Raw genomic sequence first — 11,100 nt, 5'->3', positions numbered from 1 at the left:
TGACATCCTGAGATCTCTTCCAATCCTAATACTCTATGATTTATGAAAGGGATTGGAAATGGAAAATAGTGTATGTGTTCCCTACAATGGTATATTACAAGTATTTTCTTCCTCTTGCATTTAATGCTCCTTTCCAAAGTACAGACATGGGAGTTTAAACTATTTTTTGTTTCCATGAGCAGAAAGCTATAATACCTACAGAAAACTTTCAGATTTATTCTGCACTGAATGGTGCTATTCAAAAGTATTTGAGACTACAACATAGTGGGCTACCACAGGCTTTTCTTTTAAAGACAAGACAAAAACAAAGCCCAGTGTTCAAGTTAGCCTTTTATTAAAAGATTGAAGCATAACATTTTACCAGATACAAGAAATTCAGTTTTCTCTGGCATACCAAAACATCGGCGCCAACAAGAGAAAATTCTGGTTGCTGTATATATACATATATATAGTAAATCTGAGATTACTCTATCAATTTAATGTATATTAGCACATGCTTAAAACATATAGTCAAAATACAATGTCACAAAATAAGTACCTTGACATTTTTATAGTCAGACAAATAATTCAAAGAGGTGAGAGCAGTGAATTTCCAACAAATGCTACATAATCACAAGCTCATGGAATAATTATTCCAGAAAACAAACATGATTCTTTCACGCCTGATCAATCACTTTCAGTTTCATGGGCTACTAATTTTGAGGCTTTGCTTCACATTTTAAAAAATGAGACATTTGAGAGATGTGAAAAACTGAGTTCAGTCTTCACAGTAATATGATTTGGGTTCTTTGCCACACACCTCTACCTTATTAACTGCACGTTTTACAACAATCTTTACAAAACTAGTTTTCATCCCTGTTTTGGTTTCAGAAATATAGCATCTCTGACGAATAAAGTATGAATTTATTGATGAATAAAACAGGGACATGAACGTGTATTTAGAACAACTTTTGCATAATAAATCCTTTCAATAATACAGCTATAAGACAAGTTAAACAGTACAATAAACCATGCATTTTTTACTTGTCAGATCAGCTAAACTACTTAGCTAACGTACAGCAATACTTACATATTTTAGTAAACTTAACTCATTGAGTATAAGAAAAAAAATCACACTTGTTCAAGTGGTTCAAGGCTGTCCAATTGCTTTTTATTTGTATCTTCACTATGACGGCTTTGGCAATGGGTTAAATGTTTCTTAAAGCCTCTGGGAAAATTTGATTCAAAATTACAGCGTGGACATTTAAGCAAACTTTGACCATGAGCAGCAACGTGGTTTTTAAGAAGGGACTCCAAAAGAAAAGCCTTTCCACATATTTTACATTTGTAGGGGCTTTGAACATTATGCTTGTTAACTAAATGATGCAAAACAGCACCTTTTTTCATTGCACGACAGCAACAAATTTTGCAATAATACTTTCCCTTTCCGCGCTTCATGTATTTTGCAATCTCTTCTTCTGAGATGAAAGCCTCTTTCTCTTCTGTAAACTGCAGTACACACTGTGGCTGAATGGGAGTAGTTGCATCTATTTTGCTCTCTTTGTTGTAATCGGATGATTCCATATCAAACTGTTCTTGATCACTATTTGATTCTTGTTCCTTTACCTCGACAGAATCCATCTCTGTTTTTCCACATTCACTGTTATTTACTTCACTATCGGAGGTCTCCTGGTTTTCCTTCTTAGGCTTCTTTGGAGGGCATGAATACAACATATCTTCTAAAGGCTCCTTCACTAAGATTGACTGCTCTTCCTGAGACAATAGATCATCCAGTGTTTTTTGGTCTTCTAAACTCTGAGCTAGGATATCACTCTCATCGGACTCAATAGGTGTCTGGGGCTCAGCAGAAACAACTGAAGCAGGTTTGAGACACTCAGGAAAAAGAACATTTTTCTGGACCTCAGAGGAAACAGAAGGAGCAGGTTTGTGGGGATCAGTAGGAAGAGCATGTTTCTGCAAATCAGAGGGAACAGCAGGAGCAGGTTTCTGGGTCTCAGAAAACAGAGCATGCTTCTGGACATCAGGGGAAGCACCACGTTTCTGCGGCTCAGTAAAGGCTTGTTTTTGTGACTCAGGAGAAACAGGAGCAGGCTTCTGTGACTCAGTGAAGAGGGTATGTTTCTGCGCCTCAGGAGAAACAGCAGGGGCAGGTTTCTGGGACTCAGTGAAGGGGACAGGTTTCTGGATCTCAGGGGAGGCAGCAGGAGAAGCTTTCTGAGACTCTGGGAAGCAAGTATGTTCCTGGATTTCAGGAGAAACAGCTGCAAGTTGCTGGGGCTCTGGGAAGAAGGCCTGTTTCTGGACTTCAGGAGAGAAAGGAACAGGTTTCTGGGACTCAGTAAAGACGATATGTTTCTGGACTTCAGGGGAAACAGTAGAAGCAGACACCTGAGGCTCAGGGAAGAAAGCACGTTTCTGGACCTCAGACAAAGCAGCAGGTGCAGATTTTCGTGGCTCAGAGAAGAGGGCTCTTTTCCGGGACTCAGGGAAGAGGGCCCGTTTCTGTCCCTCAGGGGAAATGGTCGGGGCAGACTTCTGAGTCTCAGAGAAGAAGGTTGACTTCCGGGACTCTGAAGTAAGTTTCCAAGACTCAGGAGACATTGAGGAAGCAGGTTTACGAAGATCAGAAAACAAAGGAGATTTCCAAACTTCAGAGGAAACAGTGTGACTAGGTTTTCGGAGTTCAGGTGAAACAGGGGGAGCAGACATCCAAGTATCAGGAGAAAGAACAGGTTTCCAGCCTTCAGGGTATACAGAGGAGATGGGTTTCCATGGCTCAGACGAAACAAGATTAGATTTCTGGGGTTCAGAGAAGGATGCAGATTTCCAAGGGTCAGGAGCAGGCCTCCGCGGCTCGGGGGAGACCACTGGGGCAGGTCTCCGCGGCTCGGGGGAGACAACCGGGGCAGGCCTCCGTGGCTCGGGGGAGACCACCGGGGCAGGTTTTGGGGGCCAAGGAGAGAGAGAGGTGGGAGATTTCTGTAGCTCATGAGAAATAGCAGCAGCAGGCCTCCAGGGCTCAGGAGAAGCAGAGGGAGCAGGCCTCCACGATTCTGGGGAAATTGCAGAAGCAGGCCTGCGGGGCTCAGGAGACAAAGCAGGAGCAGGCCGCCGCGTCTGAGTTATATGCCTGCGGGGCTCCGGAGACACTGCCGGGGAACGTCTGCGGGGTTCAGGGGACACCGCCGGAGAACGCCTGCGGGGCTCAGGGGACACTGCTGGAGCAGGCTTCTGGGGCTCCGGGGACACCACTGGTGAACGCCTTCGAGGCTCAGGGGACACTGCTGGGGCAGGCTTCTGGGGTTCAGGGGACACTGCTAGGGCAGAGTTCTGGGGCTCAGGAGACATGGTTGGGGAATGCCTGAGCGGCTCAGGGGACACTGCTGGGGCAGGCTTCTGGGGCTCAGGGGACACTGCTGGGGCAGGCTTCTCAGGTTCAGGGGATATTGCTGGGGCAGGCTTCTCAGGTTCAGGGGACACCGCTGGTTTCTGAAGCTTGGGGGAAATAACTGAGTCAGGTTTTGGGGGTTCAGGGGAAAGGGCAGGTTTTGGGGGTTCAGGGGAAAGAGCAGGTTTGTGTGACTCCTGAATGAGTGTTGTTTTCAGGGATTCAGTCTCAGCTTCTAAATGATTTTTCTGGTCTTCATTCCACTTTTCAGGTACTGCATGTTGTGATGTGATGTGATAATAAACGTTGCAATACATCTTGCTGGTAAAGAAACATTTGTGACAATGGAACAGTTTTGCACTTTTCTGATAAAATATAAGTTTACCTAAACCAGCAGCATCCATTTCATCACAATACTCTGGATGGATGGTACCCATATGAATTTGTATGTTTTCATAATCTGTCCCTCTGAAACTGCAGTGATCACATTCTAAATGCTCTGATGTTTTACGCAGTATCTGGAACATGTCCATTTTTCTATGGTCCCTTGGAGCTTGCACAGCACAAGTCTAAAAACAGCAAGCTTCTGTATTCCTGCAATAGAGGTAAAACAGTGCATATTTAGCTCAAATAATACAAAATTTACTTTTAAGTTTTATTCATTTTGAATTAGCTTGATGCACTTCTCCATTTCTAGAATAAAAATTAATCCCAGCTAGATCAAGCCAATCCAGACATTCACAAACCCTCAAGATAGTTACGAAAAGCGTCATCACCATCTGAATCTTTCTTTACACAAAATCCACCTACTTCTCTTACACAGGAAATTGATATATGAATTTAATAAATTATTTTGCTGTGGGGGGGGGGGAATAACTTTTGCATGGCTATAACCTCCTGCATGAAGACATACAAATACAATTTCCCCTAGGCCTGCAAGTCACTGCACAAAGTGGAGTTTGTGCAAGTAATTTAAATTCTATTTCTGTTTACCAGGTGGGTCTGGTTGGTATATATTTATCAGCGGAGGGACTTTGCAAATACACCACATGCAAGGGACCTATGTAACAAATATTTAGCTCATGGCACCATGTTCATCTGACAAACATTTCTTTGCTTGATATGAAAATACTTATACTACACATTTCATCTGAAAGGTAGACAGCACTTTACGAAAAGTTAATCTTTGCAAAACTACTGTAGGACCGTTATCTTCATTTTACAGATTAGTAAACTATAATGAGAAATTAACCATCTGCGACAAGGCCACATAAGCATTTCATAAAGCTGTAAACAGAATCATGAGGTCCTGACTCTCAGTCAACTGCTCTATTCACTAAACCCTCCTTTCCATACAGTAATTATTTTTCAAGAAAAAACACCTTTGTGGCACACAGAATGACTGTAAATTACAAAACCATGCTGCTGTCTGAAGTCTGTCTACCTGATGTTGTTACATTTAGGATTACCAACACTGAAAAAGCAGAGAAAAAAATATTTCTTTCATTTTTTGTGCATCTGACAGCCCTCTTTATAGGTGGTTTCTCCAGTATGTATGGGTCTTTCACACAATGGAAGAGAATAAAAATGTTTATAAAATAAACTGACTGTAAAACCAAAACAAACTCACAAAGAGATTAAGACAGATGCAGCAGAATGGGTGACGGGCTCGATCACTTCATGATTACATGATCAATCCATTCCCTCTGGGGCACCTGGCATTGGCCACTGTCTGAAGACAGCAAAGAATCCTGTGGCACCTTATAGACTAACAGACGTTTTGGAGCATGAGCTTTCGTGGGTGAATACATGAATACAGATGCATGCATCTGACAAAGTGGGTATTCACCCACAAAAGCTCATGCTTCAAAACGTCTATTAGTCTATAAAATGCCACAGGATTCTTTCCTGCTTTTACAGATCCAGACTAACATGGCTACCCCTCTGATACTTATCTGAAGACAGAATACTGGGCTAGATGGATCTGTGGTCTGGCCAGTGGCCAGAATGGCCGTTCTTATGCATCTCATTTAAAAAAAACAACTGACCAGATTTCAACTGATAGCATCTCCAACAGTGAAAAGTGATAGTGTGGTAACAAGTTGTCTGGATAAATTATTGCTCTAAATAGAAGACTCAGTCTAACCATACTCCAACGATTTTCACCTGTTTTCATCAGTGCCCTTGTACTGGGAGAGGAATATGTGTGTGGTAGTAAATTATTAATAATATTATTGTTAATATTATTTATTTGTATTGAGGTAGTGTCTAGGAGACAGAGTCTGGAAATAAGGTTGAGTCTCTGCTCTAGGGCTGAGAAAAAAATCCTTCACATATGCACAGAAAAATGGTCACCCAACTGTACACTTCCATATTGAGAAATAATTAATCTACCTAAAAGATGGAAGATTTTTCTTTTTTCCTGGAAGACATGGCTTTGATTTACACACATCTTGAAACCACAGAATCTGAACAGGAAACATGGGTTAAAAAAACCTTTTGAGATTTTATTATTTATTTTAATCCTTACTATAACTTTGGATAGTCTCACTACCCATACTAAATGTTCAATCCTTTTATGAATCCTGCTAAACTGCTGGTTTTGATTATATCTTGTGGCAAATGTACATTATGTTGCTTTTTAATTTTATTGACTACCTTATCCTTTTATTGCGAGAAAGGGTGGATAAGATGGGTCCACTTACCTTTTCCATATCACTTATTATACATACCTTTATTATATCCCCCTCTATACTAAACCATCTCAAATCTCTTCGACATCTTTTCATATGGAAGCTCTTCCATACTTCTAATTATTTTGTTGTCTGTCTCTGAGCCTTCCTCTTCCTCCCTTCGTGACCAATCATTTTCAGAATTTCTTGATACATGGCATATTACTAACCGTTCTTGGGAGGCTGAATTATTTTATACTTCAATGCATTTTATATTTATAGGAATTTGTGTGGTTTGACACTAGCCTTTGGCTTTCATTGTCTCCCAAATGAAAGCATAAAAATAAGGTGAGTCTGTAACAGACTGGGATCAGAATGCATCAAATTGTGAGCTCCATTTTTTATTGTAACCACCACACTGCTACATGCTAAACACGTGCAATGTTGACTAAGTCTATGTCTACACTACAGACAGAGCGGCACAACTGTACCACTGCAGCTATGCTGCTGTAAGGTCTCCCATGTAGCCACTCTACACTGATGGCAGAGAGCGCTCCCATCAGCATAATTAAACCATACCCAAGGAGCAGCAGTGGACACAGTGCTATCCACACCAGTGCTTTTGTCAGTGAAACTTATGTAAGGTGTGGTTTTTTCACACCTGACTGACAAAAGTTTTACCAACAAAGGTGCTAGCATAGCCATAGCCTCTAAGATAAGTCAATTGTAACATATTCTGAGCCACTATCCTGCCCAGGAAAGGTGATTGTCACCTCACTGAAGGACTACCACTGAAGGTATCAGGGCAATCTAGGCCAGTGGTTCTCAAACTTTCGTATTGGTGACCCCTTTCACACAGCAAGCCTGAGTGCGACCCCTCCCTTCTAAATTAAAACCACTTTTAAAAAATATTTTAATAAAATATTTATTTTAAATGCTGGGTTTGGGATAGAAGATGACAGTTCTCGACCCTCCACATAATAACTTTGGGACCCCCTTATTTGAAAACCCATGATCGAGGCCCATTAACTTTCACTGTTCTCATCTGTTGATTACTCCCATGGATTTTCTACCCAGAACCATCAGCATAGTTAGTAGATCTGCAACTTTTCAGCCTGGATACATGACAAAAATAAAGGGGAGTTTGCTTCTTTGAGAAGGGGACCAATTCATCGCTATATACAAGAACAACCAGCTAGAGAGAAGGCAAGAGGGACTCTGACTAGCCTAAAACACAGATAAGACCTCACTTACAGCTTGACTAGAAGGGTGTGCATCTCAAGACATCTGTTACTTTGCAAAGATCTGTAACTTTACAGTTTTCTTAAGAATAAAGTGACGCTAAGAAATTCCTTTGCTAAGCCTGCGATTCTGGCTTCCCTGCCATGTTGTCCCTGATGGGGTTAAACTAGAAGCCAGAGTGCCAATGTGTAAAGGACTGGAGGGCTCAGGAGGTCAGAGCCACTGGCCCCAGGCTCTGGGGTGGCTACACTATGGAGTCCATGCAGGGTGGATTGATTTAAATTACCCATTTTAATCATGATTTAAATCAGCAAGCAAGAAACTTTGTTTTATATCATCAATTTTAGTGTTGTTTGTTCAAATACATGTACTTTTTATTTTCCTAAAAAAAAGTTATCATCATCGGTTGCCAAATATTAAAACATGTTCATTTCCAACTCAATATAGCCTGTACACTAAATTCAGTATTTCTTTTTGCGAATTAGGAGAATATGCTGTATTTATATTTATTTAAGCAATTAGATAGCTTAACACAGGGTAATTCACAGGTTTTTTTTATTTTATGGCAGAAATTCGTGAATGATGCATTTCTTATTTACTACGTGATCAATTTTTTACTTTATATCATATTCTAGATGGATAGAAACTGGAACTCAAGTACAAAATATTTTAATTTTGTTTTTATTAAATAAAACTCTAAGAGTTACTGACTACAAAAGAAAAATATTTATCAAGACATGTTTTGCCTTTAAAATTGATTATTTTAAAAAGAAAGTATTATATCATGGAAATAATCAGGGCTTCTAGGCACTATGGTAATACAAATAATTATCTGTAGCTACTGAACTGATTATTTCTGATCAATGTGTGTTTCAAAATTTTAGAACTAGTAGATCTCATCTTCTCATCTAGTTTTTAGTCACAGAGTGGAAGAGGAAAACAAGCTGTTGGGTTTTTGTTTTGTTTTTTTAAACTCTTAATGAGTTTCTTAACTTTGAATGAACTAGTTATTGAACTGAACTAACTGAATAAAGTGAAATGAAGGAAATATTCCTGCTTCACCTACAAAAGAGGCTACTGTTGTCAAAAGCTGGTTTATCATCTCAATATACTCTGGTTCCAGGTTCTTGACCAGGGGCTTCCACTAGTTCAGTGGTTTGACTTTAAAATGTTGCCACCAAACGTATTGTTTGATTTTTTTTTTAATGTAAACAATTTTAATAGATTATAGTAAATTTAGGCTTAGCATAGATAGACAATTTCAAATTTAAATATATTTATTTTAAAGAGAAAATGTATTTAACAAATAAAAATATGATTTAAATAAAAAATAGTCCCTGTGATGCTCTTTTTCAGGTATATTAATGAGGATATTGAATTGGCTGAAAATTCATCCCAAGCCAGACAATTAGTTTTCAGAAACATTTATAATATAATTAACAACAACAACATTTTCTTGGTAATATAAGGCTTAGAATCTAAGTTCAGCAAAAAATCAGATTCATTTAGCTGTAAAGATAGTTAAATTGGAAAGAAAAATTAAATTGGCAAAATCCATCTATAACAACATCTGAACATATTCTCCTGAACTCTTATCTTTCTTACTTTATTGCATCTTAATTTCTTTCTTTACTGACTTTTCTAACTCTTTTCCTTAAGATCTCCCAAAGTCACAGCTACTCAGGCACCTGCACCAACTACCATATGGCACTGCTGCCCACCTTCATAGATGTACCAAAAAGTGTGCACAAATCACACACAAACCATTTCAGGATCCACTTCTAAAATACCATTCAATAGACTTGCTCGCACCTTCCTCATATACCTACAAAAAATTCCAGACATGGCCAAACTGTGGCTCATGAGCCATATGTGGCTTTTTTACAGTTAAAGCGAGTCTCAGAGCCCACGCCACACCTTACTCCTTCACCTACCAGACAGTGTGGGGGATGGGGAAAAGGGGCCTCAGGGCATCTGCCCTACAGCGGGGTGGCTGGATTATCATTAGGGGCTTCTGCCCTCTGAAGAGGGGGGAATGAAGGGCTTTAGCTCGACAAGGTGATGTCAGGGCAGAAGCACAGCAGTCACTGCCCCGCAGGGCAGGTTGTGTGTTTCTTGCAGCTCTTGAACTTCTGAAGATTATTGTATGTGGCTCGGAAGGTCAGTAAATTTGGCCTCCTCAACATAAAAAAATGACTGCTACTCTGAATAGGGCATCCCTCCCTATGGAACTCATGGGATTATATAGCCCAGTGGTCAGCAACCTGTGGCATGCGAGCTGATTTACTGTGGCAAGCTGCTGCCGGGCTGGGGTCCCCGCCGCTGGCCCCGCTCAGCCCGCTGCTGGCCTGGATGCATGGCACATTGGACCAGCAGCAGGCTAAGCGGGGCCGGTGGCCAGGACCCCAACTGGCAGGGGCCAGCAGACAGAACCCCAGATTGCTAGCCTGGGGTCCCGGCCACCAGCCCTGCTCAGCCTGGGGTTCCATCTGCCAGCCCCTGTAAATGTAAAATCAATTACTGGCACGCAAAACCTTAAATTACCACAAATAAATGAAGATTTGGCACACCACTACTGAAAGGTTGCCAACACCTGACATAGCCCATCAAGTTGATTCTAATAACAAGTGACAGGGACAGCCCCTTAAAAATTGCATGCTATAGAAAGACTCCTTTATTTGAGAAAACATTATCCTAGATTATCAAAAAATGAACGAAAGTTTGCAATTCAGTCAACCTGTCTCTACTTCTGGCAGCTGTTTTTGTTTGCTTACTTTTCTCGCCACTGGGGCAATGAAATCGGCTGCACGCCCAGGTCTCAGTACCGCACGGCGCGGGTTTCAAAGGCTGCTGGTTACAGTAACTACAGCTTTCACCATTTTTTTCTTTAGTATTTTGATTCCGCGTTTTCTATTGCCGTAACTCTCAATATAAACCTGGGGGAGGCGTTTACACACATAAAGGCTGGGACCAAAACCGCACTGGGGGGAGGAGTTCACGCCCCCACACGGGGGCAGCCCCCTCGCACTTCCGGCGGGGGCCCGAGAGAGCAGCAGCCCGGGGGCGTCTGGGGGGAGGGGCTCCCCAGCCAAGACGAGCGGGGGAGGGGCCTGAACGCGAGTCTGACTGGCAGTGACCGGCCCCGAGCACTTTACGCGGGGGGAGGGGGTGGTCTCCAGCGGGAACGGCCCCAGCACGGGACGGGAGGCGGAGGCCTCGGTCCCGCTCCCGCTCGGAGATAGTTTCCACAGACAGACACCCGCCCTTTCCCGGCCGGACTCACCGCGGCGGCGCCGCAGGGGGCGGGGGCGTCTCTCGATATCGTTGTTCCCGCTGCTCCGGTCGGGCGGGGGCTCCGCGTGCGGACAGGCCCCGGGGTGGGCGCGGCCCCTCCAATGGCGGCGGCGGCTGCAGCCGGGCTGAGGGCGCTGCTGGCGGAGAGCGGGGTGGAGGGGGGGCGCGCGGCCAAACGGCGGAGGCTTTATCGGGTCTCCAGCCCTTCCCGCTGCCCTACCGGAAACGCCGCCGCCGTCTCTGCCCCGCCCCCCGAGAACGTGCCGCTGCCTTGTGGTGTTGTGCGCGCGCGCGGCGAGGCGGCGAGGGCGGGGCGATGAGGCGGTTACGGCTGGAGCGCGTAGCGGGGGCGGGGCGGGTGGGGAGAGAGAGGGGGAGGCCCCGTTCGGGGGAGCGCGTGCAAGGCGGGGGGAGGTGCTGCGCGTGCAGCAGCCGGGCAAGGCCCGAACCAGCGCCTCTTGGCGCCAAAGGCCCCCAGCTGGGGTGGGAACCGGCTTGTGCCTA

At 43.4% G+C, this 11,100-nt stretch overlaps 1 protein-coding gene across 3 annotated transcripts; it reads right to left on the bottom strand.

Moving 5' to 3' along the window:
• Positions 1 to 317: 317 nt before the first annotated feature.
• CHAMP1 (chromosome alignment maintaining phosphoprotein 1) lies at positions 318 to 10,776 on the bottom strand. 3 transcript variants are annotated; one of them, XM_030569219.1, is made up of 3 exons: positions 10,586 to 10,776; positions 7,091 to 7,175; positions 318 to 3,982 (listed from the first exon to the last, which is right to left on the bottom strand). In XM_030569219.1, the coding sequence occupies exon 3, from the start codon at positions 3,919 to 3,921 to the stop codon at positions 1,111 to 1,113; it is 2,811 nt and encodes a 936-aa protein (XP_030425079.1). In that variant the 5' UTR covers positions 3,922 to 3,982; positions 7,091 to 7,175; positions 10,586 to 10,776; the 3' UTR covers positions 318 to 1,110. The 3 variants fall into 3 exon arrangements, with proteins under 3 accessions (XP_030425079.1, XP_030425060.1, XP_030425069.1); XM_030569200.1 differs by lacking the exon at positions 7,091 to 7,175; XM_030569209.1 differs by lacking the exons at positions 7,091 to 7,175; positions 10,586 to 10,776 and adding an exon at positions 10,077 to 10,326.
• Between the last annotated feature and the right edge of the window lie 324 nt (positions 10,777 to 11,100).

The sequence above is a fragment of the Gopherus evgoodei genome, chromosome 1, assembly GCF_007399415.2.
Source record: "Gopherus evgoodei ecotype Sinaloan lineage chromosome 1, rGopEvg1_v1.p, whole genome shotgun sequence".
Lineage (NCBI taxonomy): Eukaryota > Metazoa > Chordata > Testudines > Testudinidae > Gopherus > Gopherus evgoodei.
This window is presented reverse-complemented; position numbering and strand designations above follow the sequence as displayed.